The sequence below is a fragment of the Orycteropus afer genome, unplaced genomic scaffold (assembly GCF_000298275.1).
Source record: "Orycteropus afer afer isolate SDZICR_OR568_19922 unplaced genomic scaffold, OryAfe1.0 scaffold00283, whole genome shotgun sequence".
NCBI classification, from domain to species: Eukaryota; Metazoa; Chordata; class Mammalia; order Tubulidentata; family Orycteropodidae; genus Orycteropus; species Orycteropus afer.
The window spans coordinates 1,940,998-1,968,959 of NW_006921870.1; the positions used below are offsets into that span (position 1 = coordinate 1,940,998).

General features: G+C 46.1%; 1 protein-coding gene across 1 annotated transcript in view; it reads left to right on the plus strand.

The window, feature by feature from the left end:
* Nucleotides 1-27,962, plus strand: part of NUP210 (nucleoporin 210) — a 215,141-nt gene that overhangs the window by 181,583 nt on the left and 5,596 nt on the right. Inside the window, exons 21-35 of the mRNA XM_007950623.1 lie at nt 2,150-2,278; nt 3,099-3,226; nt 3,341-3,476; nt 5,132-5,194; nt 5,407-5,586; nt 9,908-9,988; nt 11,005-11,136; nt 12,428-12,586; nt 15,031-15,122; nt 16,778-16,952; nt 18,468-18,643; nt 21,193-21,413; nt 23,081-23,217; nt 25,595-25,718; nt 26,694-26,840. Of these exons, the coding sequence (XP_007948814.1) occupies nt 2,150-2,278; nt 3,099-3,226; nt 3,341-3,476; nt 5,132-5,194; nt 5,407-5,586; nt 9,908-9,988; nt 11,005-11,136; nt 12,428-12,586; nt 15,031-15,122; nt 16,778-16,952; nt 18,468-18,643; nt 21,193-21,413; nt 23,081-23,217; nt 25,595-25,718; nt 26,694-26,840 (2,080 nt within the window). The remainder of the gene's footprint in view (nt 1-2,149; nt 2,279-3,098; nt 3,227-3,340; nt 3,477-5,131; nt 5,195-5,406; nt 5,587-9,907; nt 9,989-11,004; nt 11,137-12,427; nt 12,587-15,030; nt 15,123-16,777; nt 16,953-18,467; nt 18,644-21,192; nt 21,414-23,080; nt 23,218-25,594; nt 25,719-26,693; nt 26,841-27,962) is intronic.

Sequence of the window (27,962 nt, forward strand, 5' to 3'; positions counted from 1 at the left end):
CATCTAGATCTCTGTTTCACTATCTGTACATTGAAGGTGTGGCCCAAAAGCAGCAGTATCCAACTAGATGAGGTACTTAGAGTTTGCAGGCTTACTATTTCAGAATTTCTAAGTCTTAACAAAACTAATTTTACTATCTGTGAAGTCAAACATAATTGAAGCACCACATTTCTTGGCATTTATACAGTTCACAGAGGAGGGACCCTGGTTCACTTGTCTAATCAGACCATGCTTACTAGGGCTATTGGAGTCCTTTGATGGTGCTAACAGTTAACATACTTGGCTACTAATTAAAAGGTTGGAAGTTCAAGTATACCCATGGGCACCTTGGGAGAAAGTCCTGGCTATTTGCTTCTAAAAAATCATCCATTGAAAACCCTGTGGAGTACAATTCTACCCTGACACATGGGGTTGCCATGAATCTGAGTCGATTCAACGGGAACTAATTACTATGTACAGGCTCAGTCCTAAGGATGCAGGAGGTTTCCTAACAGCCTAGAGGGGAGATATTCGGCACCCATCCGCATCGAGGTTTAATTAACAGTGGTGATGGCCACTACCAAGAGAAGTGGGCAAGAGTGTCAAAGGAATCTAACCCATCTGGAGTCAGGGAAGGCTTTCCTGAGAAAGAGACATTTAATTTGACGTCTGAAGGGTAAGATGGAGCCAGCCAGGTGAAGGTAGTGGAAGAGGAGTCCCAGATTTTTTAAGGTAGACTGTAAGGCCCTAAGGCAGGAGGAGCTAGCTGGCCTTGAAGAACCAGTGTTGCTAGAGCTTAGGGCAGCAGAAAGTGTGAATTGTGGTGAAACTTGAGTGCTGGGCAGGAGCCAGATCATGCCACACTTTGTGGGGTATGTGAAGGATTTGGACTTCATTCTCAGAGCAGTGGGCATCCAGTGAAGAGTTTTCACCTGGGTGTGATGGATTCTACTTGGTTGTCTCCTTACAGTTAGAAGGGTAATGTCTTTTAAAAAGTTCTTGACATTTTTGAGTCAGTTACAAGTTCTGGTTTTTCAAACACTGAGCTGTTTGCTGTACATATCATCCTCCCCCCTAAAAACAAAAACAAACAAAAAACATGACTATAAGACCACAAACAGCAAGCAATAGAACTAGGTCCAGATATATTTACTGGTATGTTTATTAAATATAAATATAATATTTTTATATTATATATTTTATATTTATATATATATATATATGTATATATATTATAGGTACTGCCATGTTTAATCACTAGCTCTGTGACTTATTCCTGCCTCCTCCAGCTTCATGGTCCACCCATTTGAAATACCTGCCTAAGTAATATGACAAGCTGCTGCAAGTCCATCTTAAGTAGATAAATGTGTGAATGTCTACCATCTGCAGCTTGAGAGAGTGGTCATGATGCAGTTTATTAGGGGAGAGATTTGTTTAAAGATGGGATACCAGGAGGAGATAAAGAAGGTTAAAAAGGAGGATCTTTGGCAGTGAAAAGACTATAACACCCTAGCTCAGAGCTGTTCATTCACTCAGAACACTAATGAGGGCTCTACTTCAATTAAAGCTGGGTTGTAGAAATGAGTAAGACTCAAAGGGTTTACACTTGAATGACCTCTAGGTTTGAATTTAGGTTCTATGAGTCAGTGAGTTCAGGCTAGGACTTCTAAGAGCGATCCTCTGGAAAACATGATGCTGTGGAACCTGACTTGCCATGTCTTATAGAGCCATCCAGTACCATGCTCTCCTATTAATGGAGTTAGGAGGGAAGGTGACTAGAACAGGACATATGGAAACCTGGATTTGGATTCTCACTCAGCCTCCAAGTTGCTATATTCCATGGCTGCTGTCTGCCTATTTCCTTATCTTTGTAAGATGGATGATGTTAAAATAAATGCTCTGAGTTTCATCCCCACACTAACATTTTACCTGAGCCCATCCACTTGCTGAGAATGGGACTGGTGACATGAGGTGGACAGGACAATGCTTGGTTAGGATTTTCCTTGTCCTCTACTTCCAAACCCTGGCCCAAGGTCCCCTGAGACAAGGCATCTTTTGCTGCTGATGGGGTCAGAGGCATGGAGCTGTTCCAGACCCTGGAAGCAGAGGTGAACTTAGAGATGCTTCTATATCCCCTTGCCATCTAACCAAGTCCCTTCTGGTATTCCAGGTGCGCCCTCTGCTCCCAGGCACACTCACTGTCATGATCCATGACCTGTGTCTGGCCTTCCCTGCCCCAGCCAAGGCTGAAATTTCCATCTCAGACATCCAGGAACTGTACATCCGTGTAGTTGACAAGGTTAGTATGAGCTCCAAGATGGGCCCCCTCAGCTGATTCTCCGAAACCAGGAAAACTGGCTGTGGAAGATGTGCTCCTCAGCCCCCCTGGAAAGGAGATAGAGGCTGTCTTTTACCTTCAATGCTCTATGTGGGTGACACACAGTAACCTCTGATAGGAGACTGTCTCATCACAGTAACATCCATAATGTTTGGCTATAAATGCTGCTTGGAGCTGTCTCTTAATTAGCCTTGAGGTGGGGATTCATGCCCTCGAACAGCCAGGCACAGATCTGGGCTGAACATGAGTTCTCTCCCCAGAAATGGCTTTGGCTTTTCAGGAAGTTCAGTGTCAAATGAGTAAAACACTAATACCAAGTACTTTTGCAACATGAATAAATAACAGATCTAGCCTTTTCTTTCATGGAAAACAGAGAATTTCTAACTGAAGCTAGGCTACAGAGGGTTGCTGTCCAGGTCTTCTTACCTTCCTGAGCAGACAAAATGGTTTGTAATGGAAAGGGGGCATTTCCAAGCAGCTATTTGGCCAGTGAGCATTTATTGAGCTCGTACTGTGTGCCTCTTTCTGTTCTCAGCTTTATCTCACCTCCCTAGCTAAATCGTTAACCCTTCGAGAGCAGGGAATGTGATTTATGCATGGAAGTATCTCCAAGGCTCTTGTATACAGTAAGCACTTAATCAGTTTTCATTTGTTGATTGGTGGTGACTCATCCCTGATTTCCAGGTCCATTGAGGTTTGTGACACTTTCTTAGAAAGTTGTCTGGTGCCATAGGTGGTAAAATCGGTCATTCAAAAACTATCTCCATCCACCACAATATAGGTGGAGATTGGGAAGACAGTCAAGGCCTATGTCCGTGTGCTGGACTTTTACAAGAAGCCGTTTCTGGCCAAGTACTTCACCTTTATGGACCTGAAGCTCCAAGCAGCCTCCCAGATTGTCACGTTGGTGTAAGTCCTCCCAAGGGTCAGCACTGGGGATCTCAGGGAACTGCATGGCTCCAACTTCAACCTCTCTGATTGGTCTGGCTGAGGTGAGAAGCCCAGTCCTTCCTTCTGTTCCAGGGGCCTTGATGAAGCCCTCGACCACTACACTGCCACGTTCCTGGTCCACGGGGTAGCCATTGGCCAGACCAGCCTGACAGCAACAGTGACTGATAAAGCTGGACAGAGAATCAACTCAGCCCCACAGCAGATTGAAGTAAAACTGCTCCTTTTCACATGATGTGCATGCATGTGCTTGGTGGGGTTGGGGATCGGGGACATGCTTTCACTGTGATAGGCTAGGAATTTTAGGGCCAGTCCAGGAAGCTGCCATGGAAAGGCCATGTTAAAATCTATGCCCCTCAGTATTCTTGATCAAAGGGCAGCTTTTACCAGTCACAGAGATCTGGGACAGCACAGATTGTGACCAAGGGGGACGATGTGGCTCAGAGCAAGGTAGCAACTTGTCACATGGCAAGGGAAGTGACACTTGAACTTTGAAGTAATGTCAGGGTGAAGGAGACAGCTGGGAACTATCCCCAGAAAGCAATAACTGGGCAGGCACTCCCAGTAGATTTTAGCTCATGTGGGGATGAATTTCCCCACTCTCCATTCTGATAAGCATTACAGCAGGTACTTGCAAGGCAAGGGCTCCTATTACTGGAGATATACAAACCTAGGGAGATGGTCATGAGGAGGGTCCCCAGTTCAGGTCCTGAAGTCCCTGTCTCTTGTCTTGGTGTGCGACTTGGGGCTGCCACATGGCATTAGGGTAGACAGGAGCCAGAGGCCATGGCCACGATGGCCAAAAAATCATGTCCAAGTTGGTCCTTCGGTAGCAGCATTGAATTATATTGCTTTTGCCAGGTCCTCAATAGGCCTTGGTCACGTGGGTGCTGTCAGGTGTTATTAATCCATGTTCTTAAGCTGTGTGATGTGATTTGTGCCTCTAGATGAAAGTGTACTTTTATTATCCTGGTGATGAGGAATTCATCTTTGCCTATAAATAGCACAGCCCTACAAAGACTAATCCTCACACACAAAGCACCTCCTGGCTGACTTGGGCACTCACTCACCTGACAAGCATTTCTGAAGCTCCTGCCAGGCATGGAATGGAGGGGAGCAAGAGGAGCATGTTAGGGTTTTGCTCTGTTACAGAGCTGGGGCATCCTCATCCCTAGTCTTCCATCTGGGTTTATCCTTGCCCCCAGAACCTCTCTCTCTTCATCTGAGAAGATGAGAGCACTGAAGCAGAGAGGTGTTCTAAAACAATTTGCTGGTAGACATTTGAAAACATTTAGGGAGAGAGGCAACCTTCCAACCCTTTGAGTTAGTGAAATCTTGAAAGCAGTGGATCTTAAGCTTTAACATGCATCAGAATCACCAGAAAGGCTTATCACAGATTGTAGGACCCCACCTCTGGGTCTGTGGGCCTTGGGTGGGGCTGGTGTACTTGTATTTCTAACTAGTTTCCAGGTGATGATACTGCTGCCACCCAGGGGCCCATGCTTTGAGCACCACTGCCCCAAGGAAATGTCTCAGATGAGCAAAAGTCCGTATTTTCACTGGGCTTCACGTCTATGGTGAAATGAAGTGCAGTTACAGCCTGGGATTGCAGAAAACAGAACACGCCTGTGGAGAAATACAGGTCCTGGTGGACAGGGATAAGGCTCTATGAGGGTACTCAGCCAAGGGTAGCGATGTCACTGGCCTGGCAGCCCTGCACTCTCCCCTAGAACTGACACCAAACTCCAGTCCCCACAGACCACTCTTCAGAACTGAGCAGTTAGATCCTTGCATTGTGTCTCCTTCAAAAAGTTAAGTGTGAGTTTGAGATGCAACAACTGCCTTCCCTCTTATCTCCACACCCAGGTCTTTCCCCCATTCAGATTAATACCCAGGAAGGTGACTCTGATCATTGGGGCCACAATGCAGGTAAGAGCCAAGAGTTGCCTCTGTCCCCATGCCTACCCTTGGCAAGGTGAATGGTGCAGTCCTGGCCCACCCTGCTCTACTCCAGGCAGCTGTCCTCTCTCTCTGAGGATGAGCACTCCTCATATAGCTCTGCTGGGGTTTGGTGGAGCATCGACCAGTGTGGCCAGTCTGGAGGCATCACTGATGAGCGCTTCTGTTCCCCACTGCTCCAGATCACCTCGGAGGGCGGTCCCCAGCCTCAGTCCAACATCCTGTTCTCCATCAGCGATGAAAGCGTGGCAGCAGTGAGCAGCACCGGGCTGGTGCAAGGTCTCTCTGTGGGCAATGGCACTGTCCTGGGTGTTGTGCAGGCTGTGGATGCCGAGACGGGCAAGGTTGTCATAGTGTCTCAGGTAGGGAGAATCTTCGTGGGGCCTGGGGTGCCTTCAGCACCTGCCCCAGAGAGGGAACCACCTGTCCTTCACACCTCTGCTTGTGCCATCTGGTATATGCTTGGTCAGCTGTGATGAGAAATAGCCCTACTTCTGGGATTTGGGACCTGCCTCTCAATGACCAGCCTTTCTGGGGTCCTGGTTCTGCCCTTGAATCTGCAGCTGCTGCCTGTTGCCTTACCCAGAACAGCCCTGTGATGTGGGGCAGCACCTGAGCCCCCATGGCTGCTCTAATCCAGGTTGAGTCACTCCCACTCTTCTAGCTTCTCCTCATGGGACATGCTCTCTAATACCTGCCCCCACCCGAGGACATCTCACTTTGCAAGGATGACCATGGTTGTGCTAGCAGACACTGCACTGAGCACTTTACCTCCACCTTATTCAGTCCTCACAACCCGCATGTGCATTTCATTACCACCCCATACACAGATGAGGGACCTGAGGCTCAGAGGATAAGGGGCTGACCCACTGCACCTGTGTGACCTACTGCACCTGTGTGGTAGCTTTAGGAACCTGGCATCAGAGCTCCCTAGTCCTTCTGTGCATTTGACTCAAGCAGGTCTGAGGATGTTGGGATGGAGGAGGGGAGGAAGTTCCTGGTTCTAGCGTACTTTCTGGATCATGTGTGTGTTCAGCAGTGTACCCAGGCTCAACAACTTACACATGGATTATTGAAAACCAGTAGTAGTTTAGACTTAGATGTGTATTCCCATGAGAAGAAAATAACAGTTGTACACTGGTATCTTTTGCTAAACCAGAGATTAAGTTATCTTGTAAGCCCCTTTGCTGTCATGGGGGACATTTTAAATTGCTTTTGTGGGTCAGCAGAGAAGCTAGAAGGCTGAGTTGGGGGAATCTCCTTGCCAGGGTAGTCTCCCTGCCCCATTCAAGTAGGTGGAAGTTGGCATCTCTAAGATCTGATACTTTTCTTTCTTTGCTCTTCTGGAATGGAGGTGGGAGGACCTTCCCATAGCCTGAGAAAGGCATCAGGGCACTCAGGTGCTCCCTGATATCCTTTCCTACGGTGCTCTGTGGACCCTTCTCATGGCCACACTAAAGCTTGGTCAGTCATAGCAGCATTTTATTCCATATAATGTGATAGTCACTGTACCAAAAAGAATTGATCAACATTCAGCCATTTCAGGAGATAGCACATGATCAAGAACTGATGATATTAAGGGAAGAACTCCAAGCTATACTGAAGGCACTGGCAAAAAAAAAAAAAAAGCTGGAGGAAATGACAGAATACCAATTGAGATGTTTCATCAAATGGATGCAGCACTGGAGGTATTCACGTCTATGCCCAAAAATTTGGAAGACAACTACCTGGCCAAATGACTATTAGAGATCCATATTTGTACCCATTTCAAAGAAAGGTGATTCAACAGAATGCAGAAATTATTGAACAATATCATTAATATCATACATAAATATTTTTTTCTGAAGATAATTCATAAAACGGTTGCAGCACTACCTGAAATTCAAGCTGAATTCAAAAGAGGATGTAGAACAAGGAAATCACTACTGTTATCATGGATCTTGGCTGAAAGCAGAGAATACACAAAGATTATTACTTGTGTTTTATTGACTATGCAAAGGCATTGGACTGAGTAGATCCTAACAGATTATGTATAGCATTGCAAAGAATGGGAATTCCAGAACACTTAATTGTACTCATGTAGAACCTGTCCATAGACAAAGAGGCAGTAATCCAAACAGAACAAGGATATACTGTGTGGTTTAAAATCAAGCAAGGTGTGCATCAAGGTTGTATCCTTTCACCATATGTATTCAGTCTGTATGCTGAGCAAATAATCTGAGAAGCTGGATTATATGAAGAACATGGTCTCTGGATTGGGGGAAGATTCATTAACAACCTGCAATATGCAGATAACACAGACTTGCTTGTTAAAAGTGAGGAGGACTTGAAGCACTTACTGATAAAGATCAAAGACATAGCCTTCAGTGTGGATTATACCTCAACATAAAGAAAACAGATATCCTCACAACTGGACCAATAAACACCATGATAAACAGAAAAGGTTGAAGTTGTCAAGGATTCCATTTTACTTGGATCCATAGTCAGTGGAAGCAGCAGTCAAGAAATCAAAGGATGTATTGTTTTGGACAAATCTGTTGCAAAAGGCCTCTTTACAGTGTTAAAAATCAAAGATATTACCTTGAGGACTAAGGTGTTCCTAACCCAAATCATAGTATGTTCAGTTACCTCATGTGTGTATGAAAGCTGGACAATGAATAAGGAAAACTGAAGAAGAATTGATGCACTTGAATTATGACATTAGCCAAGAATATTAAATATACCATAGACTGCCAGAGAACAAACAAATCTGCCATGGAAGTACAGCCAGAATACTCCTTAGAAGTGAGGATGGCTAGAGTTCATCTCATGTACTCATGTACTTTGGACATGTTATCAGGAGGGATCAGACCCTAGAGAAGGACATCATGCTTGGTAAATTAGAGGGTCAGCTAAAAAGAGGAAGACCCTCAATGAGATGGATTGACATGGTGGCTGCAACAAAAGACTCAAATAATTATAAGGATGGCAGGTCCTGGTAGTGTTTCATTCTGTTATACATAGGGTTGCTATGGGTTGGAACCAACTTGAGCATCTAACAACAACATGACTGTAGCGCCCTGGGTAGCACAAATGGTTAAGCAATCAATTCCTAGCCAAAAGGTTGGTGGTTCAAACTCACCCAGAGGTGCCTCTGAAGACAAGCCTTGCAGTCTGCTTCCAGAAAGTTGTAGCCATTGAAAGCCCTATGGAACAATTCTACTGTGCACACATGGTGTTGCCATGAGTTGAGATTGACTTGACAGCAACCAATAACAACAATGTGACTGTGGACAAGTAACTCTTCAGAACACAGGCATCTCAGTCCTCATTTAGAACCAGATGCTCTGAAAGCTCTGTGAGCACCTCTGAACTCTGTGAGTGTTGAAGCTCAGAGTGCACACGGCTGTGTTCTCTGCAGTTGACTTTGATCTAACATTGAATCCATTGATTTACTTCCTTTCCAGCAGTTTTTGTGTCCACTTCCAAGTGCTATGGTTAAACCACAAAGTCTCTTTGAATCACTAAGGTAAATGCCTTGATTCTGTGTATTTTGTAAAGACAACAAGGAAGCTCTGGAAATGCTAAAATCTGCTCCATGACATGCAGGATCATGCAGCTGGGCATCCTGGAAAATAAAACTAAGGACCACAGGAGGCCCTATTTGTTTCAAAAGAAAGGGTTGAGGTCTCAGAAGCAGACTGATTTTTCTCTCCTGGGTGGCCCAGAGGACACTAAGTCATGCATTTTCCCTCCCATCTGCCTCTCTTCTTTGTGGTCTGACCTCACAGGGCACCTCCCTTTCTAGGTCTCCCATCTGGTGGGTTTCTAGGTCTCCAGAACTACTGGAGAAAGGCCCTGGTGCCCTTGGCAGATGGAAGGGCTGTACCACCAGCTCCATCCTAATGGCATGGACCAAGCAGGCAGGGGTTCAGCCTGTGATCCCTTGTCTAGTACTAAGCATATGATTCTGGTCAGATGCTTCCAGCTCCATCTGTCCATTCCAGGTCACAGGATCAGCAGGGTAGACCAGGACTAGCAGAAGGAGCCTGAGTAGTAGAGAGAACAAAGGGAAGGAAAGGAATTAATGCTAATTGAGCATATACCATGTGCCAGATGTGAAGCCCAAATCACAAGGCACCGAAGGTGGGATCAGCATGGGCACATATTTAAAATATAGTAAGGGTTTTAGTAGTCCAAGTTTAGCATGGGTCAGTAGCACTATGAAACAGCCAATAAAGTTAGCCTTTGGCCAGATTAATAGGAATATAGATTTCAGAGTGAAGGAGGGGCTAAAAGTCTGCTCCAATTGGATTCTGCCTGGATCCTGCATTCAGTCTTATACATTGCTCAGTCAGAGAGGTAAGGAAAGAGAGAGGGTGTATTGGGGTTGGGAGGATCATGTCCTGTAAGGAGGTAGAGATGCACAGCCTAGAGACGAGCAGTCCCCTTACTGCCCACAAGTCATTCCAGGCCAGGCTGGGATGCTTAGGGGATGAGAGAGACAGAGGCCAGGCTATGTGGGGGCCAGGCCACCTCAGGAAGATGAGCTTTGTGCTGGGCAGCTTGTGGGTGCCCTCTGGCCATGTGACTCTGAGCTGGCCTCAGCAGAAGCTTCCTTCCCTTGGAGGGTTTCCTTCCTAAATCACCTGTCTCTAGCACAGTCTCTCCCAACCAGCCTGAGCCCCAGAGCCTTTTTCCTAGGATCATGTGGAGGTAGAGGTGCTGCTTCTCCATGCAGTGAGGATCCGGGCCCCCATCACGCGGATGAGGACAGGGACCCAGGTAAGGTGGGACCCTCTCCAGTCTGTGTTCTCTGAGCAGCCCCTCAGGAGGTCTTGGGCTCTGAATCCTGGTTCAAGATTAACTTGGGGGAGCTGCACTCCCTCCAGCATTGAACCCTGGCACATGCTATTCCCTATGCTAGTTCATTTCCCTCTTCATCTGCTTAACCCCTGTGTATCTATGGAGCTTGTAAAGGAGCCTTCTGGGAACTTCATGCTCCAGACCTGATAAGCACCGTCTCTCTGCTCTTCACTGTAGCAGCGTGAACCTCCTTTAAATACATAGCATTTCTTTCCTTCCCATTCTACAGCTGTGTGGTTACTAACACGTGCTACTCCACTAGACTATTGCCTTCCCACACTGAGACCAGCACCTGTCACAGAACGGGAATTAGCATTTGTAGAGTATTTGTTCTACTGGGTGCTTTTTGTGTTCATTTAGTGTTTTTGACAGCCATGAGGTCAGCATTGAAGTCCTGTCCACATTACAAAGGAGGAAATTAGCGGCAGAAAGGTTCAGTTGCTTGCGCAAGTCACCCAGCTACAACATAATAGAACCAGGCATGCACCCAGGCAGTCTGGCTCCCAGTTAATTTTACCTTCTGCTACATTGTCTCCCCATGTGCATTCTGGTGCATACCAGTAATACCCCTCCCCATACCCACGCACTTGTGCAGGGACCACCTGTTAGACTGGGAAGAGAGTGGCCACTAGGCAGTATGTGTTGTGCTGTTTGAGCTTTAGTGGTCAAGTCCAGAAACAGGCCTCCTTGCCCTAGTAAGGTACACTGTGGCAGGAGATAGGATAGTCTTGTACTTTATGTGATCATTTGGAATTTCATCAAACCATCCCAGACCTGTGTCATCCCCTTCTCTGCTTGGGGAGGAATTGGGCACAGCTCCCAGACCTTGAAGGGGACAGGCTGTGGAGAGACCATCCATGTGGTACCCTACAGCTCCAGGACAGGGACTTGGGGAGGGCTCCTGCCCTGGGGTCATAGGGCCTTTCTTCCCCCAGATGCCTGTCTACATCACTGGGATCACCAGCAGCCAGAACCCTTTCTCCTTTGGCAATGCTGTGCCAGGCCTGACCTTCCACTGGTCTGTCACCAAACGTGACATCCTGGACATCCGGGGACGGCACCACGAGGTAACTATCACCCAGAGTTTCTCTGCCCTGCATCTCAGTGTGCTGGCATGCAGGGCTATCATCACATCTCCATGCACTGGGTCTGTATCTCCATGCCCAACTGTCATCAGGGCTTTCACAGACTCCCTTCTCCCAAACGCTGCCCCACATTCCCCACATCCTTTCCTTGTCTTTAGGTCCTGATCATGTCAAGCACTGTGGTCTCCCTGGTACCCCAAGCCTGGTATGCAGGCCTTTTCATTACAGAGCACCAAGCAAAAGCTAGCAAAAATAACAGCCTTAAAAGGGAAGCCAGGAAAGTTCTAGAATATCTTATGGTCTTGGTCTTCTGACCTCCTTTTAGAGATGGCATCTGGCAGCTTGAGATTTTCTCTAGTTTTGCCCCAGAGCTTAGCCAAACTCCCCCTCCCTTAGCCCTCCTTCAGGGTCCTGCAAATCTTTGGAGTCTCAGCATAGAAGGATGTAGGAAACCTGCCACATGCAAAGTATGTTAACTAAAGCCCAGAGGTGGGATGAGACTAACCCAGGGCCACACAGCCAGCCTATGGGGATCTGGTGCAGGGAGCTGGGCCTGACTCCAGGCTATAACACTGGTTAGGCCTTGACAAGCAGTACCCTAAGTTGAGGGCTGAATGAGAGGTTCCTTCTTACTTTATCCAGGGATAGTAGGGGTGGAGCCCATAGGAGAGGGGCAGGCACAGGATGGGTCTCCTAAAGTCAGCCCTAGTAGAGTCTAGTACAGGATGATTGCCTCTCTCATCCCACCCATGGACCTAATGCACCTGGAAAAGTGTACTTTCTAGGCACACTGGCAATGTGACTTATTAATAGATACCCCATAACAATGTGAGCTGTTGCTAATCATGACAGACGACCATACAGAAAGCAGCAAAAATAACATTAAAAAAATAGCTTCGTGTGGTAGTCAAGTTCTAGAATGTGGCAGGGTCATTCTTTACATTCTGTGTTGGAAACACTGCAAAGCCTAGTATCCATTTTGGTGATTCATAACCCACCCTAGCATATTCAAGGCTCTGAGAAGTTCTATCCTAAAGAAAGCTGGTCTGCTTTTCCAGACGTACTTGTGCACATCATAAAGTTCAGTGTGGGGTGTGTTGCTTTTATGGTGGGGTGACTGTGGTCTGCACTGACCTATACTGAAGACAGTTGAGCAGGCAGGCAGCTGTCAGACCCGGGGGCTTGGGTGAGTCTGGGACTGCTGTTGAGCTCTGTCCTCTCAGAGTGCAGGAAGCTAGGCCCTTCCTAAAAGTGTGTTTGATGTCTGTCCTAGGCATCACTCCACCTCCCATCACAATACAACTTCGCCATGAACGTGCATGGCCGAGTTAAAGGCCGGACTGGGCTGAAGTTGGTGGTCAAGGCTCTGGATCCCACAGCTGGGCAGCTGCATGGACTTGCCCAGGAGCTCTCTGATGAGATCCAAATTCAGGTAAAGGCCAGATCAGCAGAGAAAGGCCACATATAAACAGGAGGGCAAGTGCCAGGGCCCTTCTTCACCTCACCAGGCTATGCAGCTACAACAGCCCTTTGCTGACCCAGTCAGGAGGGCCACGTGCTGACAGGAAACACCTCAGCCAGCTAGGGGAGATGGATCAAAATGTGGTGAGATGGATCACAATGTGAGTTAGAGGACTGTGGGTTGTGTAAGGTACTTACTGTAGGTCCCCAGGACTGGGGCTGACTGCAGGCCTCACAGAAGAGGTGATGTTTGTGCTGGTTGTGAGGGATGAGAGGGGGTGACCAGCAAGTCAGGCAGAGGGAATGGCATATGCAAAGGCTAGGAGACCTGGAATAGTCTTATGTCCTCCAAAAATCACAAATAATTCTGAGCTTGGAGTCTGGGTGCCTTAATGATAGGATGGAGCTATAAAAACATCTGTGCTGGGCCATTAATTTAATGATTTGTGTTTACTTAACAAAGTAACACACAGCACTTAACAGGGCAAACATGCCTTTCTGTGTTTTCCTGCTTTGATGCAAATCATCCTCACGTGATGCTGTGAGGCAGTGCTGCCACTGGACTATGCTACCAGCCAAGGGTCCGAGGTGAAGCAACCTGCTCAAGATCGCAGAGCGAGCAGCAGGCCAGGCTGGGGAGTCCTCAAGTGCTATGCGTGGGCAGCCTGATGGTCATTGCAGCCATCATTTCATAATTCATTTCATTCATTGGTTTCATGGGGAAACCAAGCCTAGGTGGGGAACACTCTGTTAAGACACATAGACTCACTGCAGTTGTGCCTTCACCTGTGCTGAAAGAGAGACAACAAGCAAAGAACACATGTTTCAAGAGAAATAAGAGGGAGCATATTTTTGTGTGAGTGTAGTTACTATGCAGTAAGTGTGTCAGAATCAAAATCCCTGAGTTTGTTTCACTGAAGCATGAGCCTGCCAGACTAAAGAAGCTAGCATCTAAGTTTGCCCTGGACTCAGCTGACACCAAAACCCCATGCAGCATCATTCACTATTTAGGAAGTACCTTCACTCACTATGTCACGTGAACCCCATGACTCTTTGAGATGACATTGCTAGGATTATTAGCTATATACAGATGAAGAAATCTAGAGCGTAGTGGGGCTGGGAAGGAGGGCAGTCAGGCCAGTTTCTTCCTAGAGATTATTTGTTGGTTCAGATAATACTAGGGGCTCAGGCACTTAGGATCCAGTTGGTCTGATGAGAAGTCTGTGGAGAGCTCAAAGTACAACTATAGCTACACAGCATAGAATAACCCCGAGCCAGGCTTGGATGCCAAGGCTTTCTGGCATCTCCAGGAGTTCTTAGAAGGGTGGTAAACACATTACAGTGCATGCAGAGGAGGGTCTGGGGTTCCCCGGGCAAGTGCTGCCACATGGACTCTGGGAGCCACTGTGGGCTCCAAGCACCTAGGGGTGACAACACTGGCTTGAATCCTGCAGTTATCAAGTTCATCATCTGCCGGATTAAACTCATCATCATTCCCTTCTACCCCATCTGTGCAAGTCCTGCCAGAGCATAGATGGGGAGAAAGATTAGGGGCCAAGACAGTGAACAGGAAATTGTTCTGAGATGCAAATAAGGAGGAGCTAGATGTCTTAGTGAGAGGAAGGCATATTAGACAGTGCAGTGACAGCTGAGCAAGGCCTTTGGCCATTCCACCTACTGCCATCCTCCACACCCAACAAACAGCCCTCCAACTGCTAGCAGAAGGATAGGCATGCATTTCTGGCTCCATGAAGCAGCTCCCTGTGAGGACACACAGCATGAGGCTGCCTACTTTTTCTCACCACCCCTTGACCTCCTTTAAGATCAGCCCTGATAGTCAAGTCAGCAGCTACCAACAGATGGTAGCTTGCAACAGTTATTCTCATCCCTGGTCCCCACTTAGGAAGCTCTGGTAGTGTAGAGGTTAAAGCATTCAGCTGCTAACCAAAAGGTGAGCAGTTCAAACCCACCAACTGCTCCATAGAAGGGTGAGACAGTCTGCTTCCATAAAGATTACAACCTTGGAAACCCTATGAGACAGTTCTATTCTGTCTTATAGGGTCACTATGAGTCAAAATCAACTCAATGGTAATAGGTTTTTTTTGGGGGGGGGAGGTTGGTTTCCCCTTGGCTCTCACCACTAGGAGGAAAGGCAGATACTTGGATGTGACTGGTTTATCATAGAAGATAAAATCATTAAACCAGTTGCCTCAAGTTGTCCTTGAATCATGGTGTCCCCAATGTGTATCATAGGGTTTATAATTGCTATTTCTTAAAAGTAGATTGCCAGGTCTTTTCTTCCTAGGCACTTCTAGGTGGTCTCAAATCACCAGCCTTTCAGTTAGCAGCCTAACTGTGTTAACTGTTTGCATCACCCAGGGACTCATAGGAAATAAAACTTGCCTTCTCTTTTAGGTGTTTGAAAAGCTGCTGCTACTGAACCCTGAAATAGAAACAGAACAAATATTAATGTCGCCCAATTCTTTTATAAAGCTTCAGACAAACAGGTGTGTGATTCAGTCCCTGTTCTGCACAAGGTTGGGGAGCTGTGCTTGCATCCGACAGCTCATTTGTCAGAGTTGTCAGGTCCATGATGCTTTAGTGAATTGTGTATCTTTCTGGGTATTGCATTTGAGTGGGTGCAACTTCTGCATCCTTCCCTCTACTGCTGACTCCCTCTGCTCCTCTATATTACACCTCCCTTCCATCCCTCTTCTCCTTTCTAGAGCCTAGAAGCATTTTAACACTAGCTGCTAACATTCAGTATTTAAAAGCGAAAAAAGCACCAATGTGAAAACGTTAAATATTTCAAACGCCTTTGCGTTTTCAGGACTTGCCAAAGTGTGGTCCATGGACCAGCAGTCAGTAGCAGCAACATCACCTGGGAGATGTTAAAATGCAAATTTGGGGACCACCCTAGACCTGCTGCATAAGAGCCTGCATTTTGACAAAATCCCCAAGTGATGGCTATGCATGTTAATGTTTGAGAAGCTCTGTTTTAGAGCATGTCTTCAAGCATAATTCCTGCCTGTGATTCAAACAGGAAGTGATGCACGTGTATTAGAGCTGTGGTTGCAAAGTGGGGAAGTATCTGGACCATTGGATCACTTATATGTTGCATTAACACACAATATTCATTTAACCAAAATTATCTAAACACCAAACTCTTTGGTAGGTTCTGGGAACACAGAGATGAGTGACACACTGTGTCCTTGAGGTGTCTGTCTAATGGTGAAGAGAGGAACATAGTATGACAAGGGCTGTAGTAAAGGATAACGTTCAAAGCCCAAAGAAGGTCCCTTCACTCATGGATTTAGAGAAGACTTCACAGATGGAAATGCTAGAGCTGGGTCTTAAAGAATACAAAGAGAGAGGCTGATGAGGGGAAGAAGTCCAGGCAGAGGCAATATATTTACTTAAAGTCATCTGGAGAGGGTCTATAGGGCTGGGGCAGAGAGAAATGAGAGAGGGGTATCCCTGGGAACTGGAGTCCTTTTCTCCTCATTGTTTGTTTATTATATTAGTAAAGATATAAGAATATAAAATACTGTGAAATTTGTCTCCTACCCAGTATGTAATACCCATACAGTTTACAAACTACTTTGTTTTATCCTGTTAACAGTCCTTAGAAATAGGATAGGGCAAGGTTGTTGTTGCCTTCTGATAGTGGAGAAAACTGAGGCCAAAAGGCAAAGTGCTAGACTTAAAGGCACATAGCTGTTTGAAGGGAGCACTGGAGCTGGAGCTGTCAAACCCTCTTTCCAATATGACAGGCTGCCTTGTCTCAATAAATCAACACAATTTACTGCAGAAATATCTATAATAAATATTCCATGTAGCTGATGAGAGAAATTCAGTCCTCCTGGTCCTTCCCTTCTCTCCCAACCAGTCCATGGTAGGTACTGCTCTTGGAAGGATAAGACACAATGTTCTGCTTGGAATCATTGGTTTTCCAAATTAGGTTTTCCTTTGGTGACTGATGAGGCTGCAGACAGACTGACAGTGCATGGCCTTGGTGCATGGTGGAGCCAAAAGGGGCTTTTTCTTCTCCCAGGAGCAGTCGGGAGCTAAGGAGTGCTCAGATAGTGTGCAGTGGGTCTTGGGCCCTCACTGGCGCCCTCTTCGGCCTTCTCTAAAAACAGATCTGCTTTGTTTTCCAAAGGGATGGTGCAGCATCTCTAAGCTACCGCATTCTGGATGGGCCCGAGAAGGTTCCTGTCATACACATTGATGACAAAGGCTTCTTGGTGTCAGGATCCATGATTGGGACATCCACAGTTGAAGTGATTGCTCAAGAGCCTTTTGGGGCCAACCAAACCATTATTGTTGCTGTAAAGGTGGGATAGTATTGTCTTCCTTTTTGAAATAATAAGCCATAGTACTGAGGTAATATTTTTCCCCTTGCAAATGTAAAAATGACTATATTTAGCAGTCAGCTGAGAAATTGTATGTAAGAATTTATTTAAGACTGCTTCAGGGCCAAAGATCCTAGATAAAATGTCACAGTGTCATCTGCTGTCAGAACTGAAGCTCCTTGGAGATTACTTATTCCAGCTTCCTCGTCTCATAGATGAGGAAACTGAGGCCCAGTGAAGTCCATGATTTGCCCAAGGTTGGGAGCTTGCACTGGCACGCAGTGAGTGTCCTGCCTGGCAGACCAAAGCTCTGTCCACTAGGCCTGACCTTATCACTCCCACCACCAGATGGGTCCTACTGTATACCACCTAGTGCCTGGAGCCTGATAGGTTCTCAAGAGCATTGAATGAGTATGCTAGATTCCTAATGTACAGGATCCAACGTAATCCTAATTACAACTTTAGGAAGTAGGTGGTATTTCCCCATTTTACAGAAACGGAAACAACTCACAGTAGAAGTGACTTGCCCAAAGTCACAGTGTGACTAAGTTAGAGTCTGATTTAGAACCCAGTTGTGTATTCCCTGTTATAGCACAGCACCTCCTGTGGCCCCTCTGCCCTCCTGTGCTCTTTAGTTATAGAGACTTTGTCTTTGAAAATAACCTGGGAATCACTAGGTTGATTCCTAGAATTAATCACAGAACAGAATTTTCATTTCATATCTCATGATAGCCTCTTTCTGAATCTTAGATAACAGAGAAAATACATTCTCATTCTAATTTTTAGACTCTGCCTGGCTCCCAGGCCAAATTCCTTAAATGAGAGCCTCCTTATTCTCAAGTGGGTACCTGGCAGGGAGCCCCCACCCTAATTCTTGAGTAAGTGAAAGCAGCTGAATGCTCATCCTGTCTCAACAAATATTTTTTGAGCACCAGCTGTGTATCATATACACAGTGCCACTGAACATTGTCATCGACATGCAGAATCTGGGGAACTATCTCTTGGCCAAGGACAGATTTTACTGGAGTCAGAGGACTAGATTTGTCATTTATGGAGCTCAGGTTCTTAAGATGTAGTAACCACCTCTTCCCTCCCTGCCCAATTGCCCTGCCCAGCTGTGTTCTTGCTGAGGGCACTGGCAGGCCTGTGGCAGCCATAGGGAGCACTATGTCTGTACCTGAGGGCACGATCTGTTTCACATGCCTAAGGATCAGGTCCTCCTTTATGAGACTGAACACTTGGAGCATAGGGCATTGATTCTTAGCAATGTGAGTAATGGTCTTCTGATTTTTTAAAGTCTGCACTGTGACTCTCCCATGTTGGGTGTTTTCTTTGTGGGCCATCCCTACTGTACTGGGAAGGTGAGTTTGTCCCTAGATAGGACCACTCTGCTAGCAAGCAAATTCAGTACCACGTGAACCATGGGAAATGGTTTCTAGGGAGATTGGTTCCCAACTTGGAGGCAGGGCAGCGTCAAGTGTGGTCCTCTCCTTCCAGGTATCCCCTGTTTCTTATCTGAGGATGTCCATGAGCCCTGTCCTGCACACTCATAACAAGGAGGCTCTGGCAGCCCTACCTTTGGGAATGACTGTGACCTTCACCGTCCATTTCCATGATAACTCTGGAGACATCTTCCATGCTCACAATTTGGTCCTCAACTTTGCAACTAACAGGTAGGGTATGGATGATGCTGATATTTCCAGGAAGAAAGGAATACAGTATGAACTGAGCCCTGTTGTGTGCTATACCCTTCCATGTGACATCTTGTTGACTCATTCCTCTAGCCCATTTGTAGAGGTTCAGAGAAGTTAAGCCACTTGCCCAGGGCCACACAGCTAAGAAGTGGGGTTTGAACTCTAGGTTCCATCTGACTCCAAGTACAATTTTTTTTGACTGACCTTTTGAAATACTGATGTAGCCTCAGTCCTAATGTGAGGAAGAGAGCCGTGGCTTCAGCCAGGGCTTACTCTTACACTTTAAGAGCAGTGGTTCTCCCAGACAAGGATGCGCTCTATCACCACTTCTGTTCAACATTGTTTTGGAAGTGTTAGCCAGGGCAATAAATCAAGAAAGGGAAATCAAAGGCATCCAGATTGGTAGGGAAGAAGTCAAACTATCCCTATTTGCTGATAATATGGTCCTATACCTAGAAAACCCAAGAGACTCAGTCAAAAATCCACTGGAACTAATTGAAAGATTTAGCATCATGGCAGGATACAAGATCAACACCCAAAAATCAGTTGGATTCCTCTACACCAGCAAAGAGATTGCTGAAAAAGAAATAAGGAAATCAATACCATTTACAGTAGCTACCAAATGTTTGTTTAATTTGGCAAACTGGCAAAACTGGAGATCCATTTGCAGAAAAATGAAACAAGATCTGTACCTCACACCATACACAAAAACTAACTCCAGATGGATCAAAGACTTAAATGTGAAACCTAAAACTATAAAGTTCCTCACAGAAATACTAGGGCCAAATTTAGGAGCTAACAGTTCAAACCCACCAGCCACTCCTCGGAAGGAAGGTTGGGCAATCTACTTCTGTAGAGATACTGCCTCAGAAACCCAAGGAGGGGTCGCTATGAGTCGGGGCCAACTCAACAGCACATAACAACAATATATGGCGTAGAGTATCAAGCATAACCCAAAATTCACAAACAGCGGAAGATAAACTAGATGAAAGGGATGTTCTAAAAATTACATTTTTATGTGCTTCCAAAGACTTCTCCAAAAGAGTCAAAAGAGAACCTACAGATTGGGAAAAAGTATTCAACAATGACATATCTGACAAGGAACTTATCTCTAGATAACTTATCTCTAGAACTTGTCTCTAGAATTTATAGAAAACACCAACACCTCAACAACAAAAAGACAAATAATGCAATTAAAAAATGGCCAGAAGACATGAATAGACCCTTCACCAAAGAGGATATTCAGGCGGCCAACAGACATGAAGAAATGCTCTCAATCATTAGCCATTATAGAGATGCAAATCAAAACAACGAGATACCATCTTTCCCCAGCACTAGTAGCAAAGTTCAACAAGGCAGAAAGTAACAGATGCCAGAGAGGATGTGGAGACACTAGGACTCCCATACACTGCTGGTGAGACTGTAAAATGATACAACCACTGTGGAAAGCAGTATGGTGATTCCTTAAAAAGATGGAATTAGAAATACCATTTGACCCAGCCATTCCATTACCAGGTATATATCCTAAAGAAGTGAGAACCAGGACAAGAACAGATATATACACATTCATGTTCATTGCAGCACTATTTACAGTAGACAAAAATGGAAACAACCTAGCTGCCCATTGACAGAAGAATGGATAACCAAACTATGGTACATACACACAATGGAATACTATGCAACTCTAAGCAACAACATAGAATCTGCAAAACACTGCATAACATGGATGAACTTGGAAGACATTATGCCGAGTGAAATAAGTTAATCACAAAAGAACAAATATTGTATTAGTCCCTTATTAAGGTTTTCCATATATAAAACTCCTCACAAAAGTTTTCCATATATAAAACCTTTCCTTGTAAAAAGTCAAGGAAAGATTTTATATATGGAAGGAAATTTTCTTTGTGTGTTGTGCATGTATAGGGTTGACAGACAAAGATTCTGCAAGTGTATTTATATGTTCTGTAAGAATTCCCAGGTATATAGTAGAGCTGACAAGGGACAAGGTTGTAGTCACTTCTTGGCCACAGTCAACTACCCAGAGGGAGCGAGTAGTTAGAGAGTCACAGGGGATGTCATGCTCAATTGGCATAATGTACTACATGAAAACATTGTTCCACATCCTGCTTTGGCAAATAGTGACTGGGATCTTAAAAGCTTACAAGTAGCCATCTAGATAAAACGATGGGTCTCTCCTCGTCCAGAGCAAAGAAGAATGAAGAAAACCAAAGAAGTATGGAAACAATTAGTCCAAGGAATTGGTACACCATGTGATCCTCAACCTATACGATTATGAGGTGAGAATAACTAGATGATGACAAGCTACCACTGTCAACCACTTTGAAGGCGATGTATGTAGGAGATCCTGGATAGAGTGGGAGAACAATGTGGAACAAAACTCAAAATCATTAAAAAACAAAACAAAAAGGACCAGGTTTGCTGGTCTGATAGAGCGATGAACGAAACTGCATTTCTTTCTTTGGAAACTTCTTCCTCAACACTGAGCACCTCATCTTTATTCTGTCTAGAGACGACTTTGTGCAGATTGGGAAGGGTGCCACCAACAATACCTGTGTCATCCGCACTGTCAGTGTTGGCCTGACACTGCTCAGTGTGTGGGACACGGAGCACGCAGGCCTTACCGACTTCGTCCCATTGCCTGTGCTACAGGCCATCTCCCCAGAGCTACCTGGAGCTGTGAGGATGGGAGACATCCTCTGTCTGGCCACCACCCTCATCAGTCTAGAAGGTAAGAGATACTGGCAAGGAATACCTTTTTCATCTTTTGCACTTCTACAGGTTGGAGCAGGCTCCTGGGTGGGGGGTGGTGCCTTATCACAGCAAGCAGAACTTGGATGGTGCTCTAGAACACAGGTCCAAAAACTATCATCTGTGGGTCAGACCCAGCCTGCAACTGATTTTATAAAGTTTTATTGGCACACAGCCAGGCCCATTCATTTACATACTGTCAGTGGCTGTTTTCCCACTACAACAGCAGAGTTCAGTAGTAGCAACAGAGACCATATAGTCCCAAAACCTAAGATATTTGCTGTCTGGCCCTTTGTAGAAAATGTTTGCTTGATCCCTGCTCTAGAATAAAAAACCCAGTTGCTGTAGAGTTGATTCCAAGTCCTGGTGCCCACATGCATGTCAGAGTAGAACTGTGCACCATAGAGTTGTTGTTGTTGTTGTTGTTATGTGCTGTTGAGTCGAACCCGACTCATAGAGACCCCTCCTTGGGTTTCTGAGGCAGTATTATTATGGAAGTAGATTGCCCCGTCTTCCTTCCGAGGAGTGGCTGGTGGGTTTGAACCACCAGCCTTCTGGTTAGCAGTCAAGTGCCTTATGCATTATGCTACCAGAGCTGCTATAGAGTTGTTAGTGGCTAATTTTTCAGAAGTAGATAGCCAAACCTGTCTTCTGAGATGCCTCTAGGCAGTCTTGAACCTCTAACCTTTCAGTTAACTGCTAAATGTGTAACTGTTTGCATCACCTAGGGACTCTGCTGTCCAATAGAATTTTCTGCTAATATCCTATAGCTACACTGTAATAAGGTAGCCACTAACTACTGAACACATGAAATGGCTAATATAGCTGAGGAACTGAAATATTTTACTTTATTTTAGTAGCTAGTGGCTACCATATTGAACTACATACCTCTGGGAGACTTAACTAAAGAATATTGGGCCACTTTAGTGGTTTCCAAATTTCAGTCATTTTCCTACCACATCTGCATACTGTACATACAATTATTTATTTTCTAATTGGCTCTCTTTATTTATCTAATTAAGTTCATTTAAAAAGTAAATTCAATACTACCTTTAAAGAAAAACATACAATTTTCCATAAATAGAATGTGGCTGTTGAATTTTTTAATTGTATAATAAATACAATTAATTAACTTTTAACTAAGAACTGTTGTCAATGACAACTCCGAGCTGATGCCTACTTCTGTTTGCTGAAAGAGAATTAATCATCAAGTGGGGAGGTAGGCAAAAGAGGAAGGCATGGAAGGTCGGGAGGGTGAAAGCCATATCCTCCAGGAGGAGTCAGGTAAGCCTCATGCAGGGATGGTTAAAAGATTGCCCAGCAAGGCAGTGTTGGAGATGGGAGGACAGGCTGGGAATCACTCTAACTGGGAGCCACAGCCATGCAGAGAACAGTGGGCAGTGGGAGCTGCCAGTGTTGCTATGTAGTCAGACCAAGACTGCAAAGCAGGCAGCAGCCCACCCCAAGGGTCCTAGGCTAAGGGTCTTAGGTGGGGTGTGATGAGCTTGCTTGCTGGGACAGCAGGTATGGAACATGGTTGAGGAGCCATGAGGAGGTTGGCACAGTCGACCAGTCGAGGTGGGATTGGATTGGAGTGGTCAGACATGGAAATACAGTAATGGATGACATCAGGATCTTCTCTCCCAGGCTTCTCGGGAACCTGGAGCTCCTCAGCCAACAGTATCCTCCACATTGATCCCAAGACAGGTGTGGCTGTGGCCCGGGATGTGGGATCCGTGACTGTCTATTATGAGGTAGCTGGATACCTGAGGACCTACAAGGAGGTAGGCTGACCCTCTCAGAGTAGAACTTCAGCTTTCAATACTGAATAAGTCCCTTTAGTTTAAGACAGAAGTACCACTTTCCAGGGCCATGCTGGAATTGTTGTTGGAATTGGATTATTGTTGTTGTTGTTGTTGTTGTTGTTATGTGCCATCGAGTCAGCCCCAACTCATAGTGACCTCTCCTTGGTATTAGGGGTCAGAATTTAGCCTGGGTGCTACCACCCACTATCTCTGTGCTAGGGTCAAATTACCTTTTCTCAGAGGCCTCATCTCCCCATCTTCACATGGTGCGATGACGGGGCAGTGTCACAGGGTTGAACCCAGTTCTTACTCACCCTGTGTGGTACCTGGAGACAGGAACATCTGGTATGAGTGTTTCCTCAGGAGCCACAGGTGGGCGGGCCAGCACAAGATGTGGCATCACCAGAAAATTAAACCTCTTCCAGCAAGTCATCTTTTGAATCTTTCTGGAGGTGAACAAAACCATACTCTCTTCTATTTATCTCCAGCTGGGAATGAATCAATGTGGAAAGTCTGGCTGAGTTCCAAATGTATCTCATTTTTAGAGCCAGCATGGGCTTTATCGAACCCAGCAGTTTAACCTAATAGTTTACATATTTGTGCAGCTCTACAGTTTAGATAAGCCACTTGTAGATAGAGACACCTTGTGACTAATAAAGCTGTGCCCTCCCAGAGGGCTCTCCACCTCACTGGAGCTGCTGAGAGTGGTCAGGGAAGAGGCTTAAAAGAGAGGCACAACAGAGGAAATGGCATGAGCAGAGTGGTCAGGTTCAAGAGCAGAGCTGGTGTGGCAGGAGCAAAGAGTGTGTGGGGATCTGTTTGTGATCTGATCACAAACAACTTTGATTCCAAGTCGTTTGTTGCAGTAGTTAGGAGTGTGGGTTTTGGAGCCAGGATCTTTGGGTTCATATCCAAGCTTGGCCACAGAGAAGCTGTATGATCTTGAAAAAGTTATTTCACTTTTATGTACCTCAGTTTTCTTGTTTGTAAAGTGTGTATGATGGTGGTGGGATGATTAAATGAGTTAACATGTATGAAGCACTCAGAATAGTCATCAGCCCAGAATGAGCACTCTTAAGAGGTGTTAGTTACTGCTGCTAGTTTTCTAGGGTGAAGAAGCCGGTAGTCACACAAGAGTAGGGAGACCCCAGGAATGTTTTTAAGCAAAGAATAGTAGAACAAAGGTATGTTTGCAAAGATCACCATGGCTTGTTTGAGATAAGAGTGTAGCTGGAAGCTTTGCCTGGAGGATCAGTACACTGAGGATGGACCCTCAGGAAGGACCACAGAGTGAGGCAGAGAGAAGAGCCCAAGAGGGAGGGTCTTCAGAGCTCAATGTCCATTTGGGAAGTGGGAGTTGAGGGAGAGCTTAGGATGACCCCTGACATCTGACTTGGAGGATGAACTTGATGGTAGTTCTTTGCACTGAGAGGGGGCACAGAGGTGGGGCCAGTGTAGGGAGATGAGTGCATCTAGAATGGTGAACATAGGTGGTGGTGGCCCTTCTAGGTGCAGCTCTCCAGGACACCACTGGACTGCATGTCTGGAGGTCCAGAGAGGAACAGATACAGAGCAGACCAAACCTGGCAGATACAGACTAGGAGGGAGTTGAGATGCTAAGGCCTAGAGACCTGTCTCAAGGTGTAGAGTTGAGGGCAGAGAAGAGAGAAGAGGAGATGGGAAGTATTTAGGCAGGGGAGTGGTAGGCAGCTTTCCATCTGCCCTTCAGAGATGGCAGTGACCATGGAGAGGAGGAGGCAGTCACTGGGGAGACTAGGGGCAGATCAAGGCCTCCATACTGGAACATCCTATCTCAGTGCTGGCCAGGTAAAGCCCTGGGAGCTGCAGGGGCTCCAGAGAGAGTAAAACCCCATCCCTGCTCTCCAGAAGTACACACTATGAGAGAAATCAGACGTAGACCTGTGAGTCCTGCATGGGAGGCAGGAAGTGCCCAATGCCTGCTCAGAGAGGAATAGACAGCCTTCCAGCTGGAAGAGGAAGCATTGGCGCTGGGCCCAGGGGAAAGCTGGCTGAAAGAATAATTAGTCCGATTCATGAAAAGAGGAGAAAATATGGCTATCATAGGAACCAAACCCACAGAACCTGCAGCCACCCCAAACCCAGGTGGATTGACAAACCCAGCCTGCTGCTTGGTTCCCTGATCTGGGGCTGTGAGGTCTGACCAGCCAGGCTTCTAATCCCAGCTTTGCCACCTTCCAGTGAGTCATTTGAGCTGCAAGCCTCAGTTTTAATACCTGTGAAATGGATTGGCAGAGGCTGCAGAATGTGGTCATGAAAATATACAACCTGGTGTACACAGTGATGCTCAGGGATGTTGCCTTGGCTCCCTCCCCAGATCACCATCGTAGTCCCTTCGAGGATTGTAGCCCGTCACGTCCGCACTGTCCACACTGGTTCCCAGGAGGTCACAGCCTCCAGAGTGATCATCGCCTTTGGAGACAGAAGCTCTAACCTCAGAGGTGTGGAATTGGAGGGCGCAGACACCCTGGAAGGGAGTGGGGAGTACCTTCTTATGCCCTTCTGATAAGCTTTTGTCCACTTGTCTTCAAATTCAACCCAGCTCCTAAGAGAGCATCCTTCCCAGCTTCCCTTCACGCTCCCCCTCACACTTCCCCTGCAGTATTTTAGAAATAGAGTCCCTGACAGCAGACACAGTGAGAAATCTTCATCAGAGAACCCAGCACCCAGAGGTTGTAGCTTCTGAGCTGGACATGCTTTTTCAGCCCTCTGGCACCAGAGTAAAGTGAGCCACACAGTTTGACACCATTAATCCCAGAAACTAAGAATTTAGCAGAGCCTGTTGCTGATTTTGATTTTTATAATTACCTTTCCCAAGTCATGCATGGAACATACAACCCTATCCCCTGCCCATGACAGCCCTGGATAACAGCAGCCAGGAATAAATAAATCAATATGGCCTAATTAAAAAAAAAAAAAAAAAAATCACTTAACTGGTAAAATTAATTACCGCTGTTCTCGTTCTGATTAATGAGACAGCCTTATTACAGCATGGAAACTTCTTTTTCTTACCTCAGTACAAGTGCATAGTGTTGCTAAATGATACTCAGTGTATTCACAGAGAACTGTTGCCCTCGTGATGTCAAGAACTAAATTGCCCGTGTTCCCCTGCTGACAGGCACCAGGGCATGTGTTAGCAGTCCAGCCTGTCTGCTGTGTCCTTGAATGCAAGCTCTAGAACGCATGCGGAAATTATCTGAAATGGTCCATGATTCAGAATGGCCCCCTCCTCTGTATAGCTCATCCTTGCCTTTTAGAAACTTTGGCCCCTGTGGGAAGAGAGTGGTAGGCACAGATGGTGTGCATGACCAGCCAGCCTATGTGTGTCCTGCTCTGTCCCCTGGTTGTGGGCCCGTGGAAGCAAGTGCAGAGGCCTGAGGTGGTCCACACCCCTCTTATCCTCTACCCATCTCCAGGCAAATGCTCTCCTGCCCAGATGGATGTCATCAAGAACTTGCACCCAGAGTCTCTCATCAGCTGCCAGCTCCAGTTCAAGCAAGATGTCTTTGACTTCCCAGCACAGGATGTCTTCACTGCAGAACCTGGGTTTGATGCAGCACAAGGTAAGTGTGTAAGAAATTGAAAATGAAAACTACCTACACAGAGGCTTTGCTGCCTTGGACATCTCAAGTCTTCATTCATTTGGCTCCTAGTGGCCATCTGTCTGGGTGGGCAGGGGCTGTCAGGAACACAGCCTGCGGAGTGATGTCAGTGGCCCTTGCCTCCTGGCTCCATACAACTACCAGGCTGGAGTCCTGTGTGAGGCCGCTGCAATTCTTAGCAGCCAACTATGTTGTTAGTTGCCATCGAGTTGATTCCAACACACAGTAACCCTACGTGTAGAGTTTTCTAAGCTGTGACCTTTAGGAAGCAGATTGCCAAGCCTATCTTCTAAGGAGTCTCTAGGTGAGTTTGAACCATCAGCCTTTTGACTAATAGTTGAGCACTTAACTGTTTGTGCCCCCCAAGGACCAGCAGCCAACTATACCTGTTGGAAAGTGCATGGACTTTAGAGTTGGGAAGCCTGGGTTCACATCTTCTTCTGCTGTTTCCTAGCACAAAGCCTGTGGATGTTGGAGCTGTGTCCCTTTTAGCTCCCCTGTCTATGAAATGGCATGAGGGTGCCTTGTTGTACACATGGGTTGGGCTCTGAAGAGTCCTTATAAATAGTCAAGCCTGTGGCCACAGACCAGAGCACAACAAGAATGGTATAGCTTAGGCCACCAGCATAGGCTGGGGTAACTACCTGGTCCTTCCACTTACCAGCTAAGTGACACTAAACATCACTGTGTTACACCAAGAAGACGAGTACCCCTCATAGGGTGCTATGAGGGTCTGTCAACATAATCCCTGCAAGGTGCTTTGCACAGTGTCTAGCACATAGTGAGTCCTCAAGGGTAGCTGCCTATCTCATTATGAAAGTTATTATCCTGGAGCAGTTTTTTAGTTCTTCCTCTAAAAATACTCTGCCCAGTCTTAGTTGGGAGAGTTGGCAACCACAGGTTGCCTGTCATAAGCCTAGTGTACAGGTGAAACCTCAGGCAGAGTGCTGCCATGACCCCATCCCCATTTGAATCACCACATCTCTGACCCTCTGGCAGCAGCATCACAGTGTCTTCAACACCTGCCACTATCTAAGATCAGGAGCTGTTTCCCACAGGTGAACTGTATGCTAGGCCTGGGCT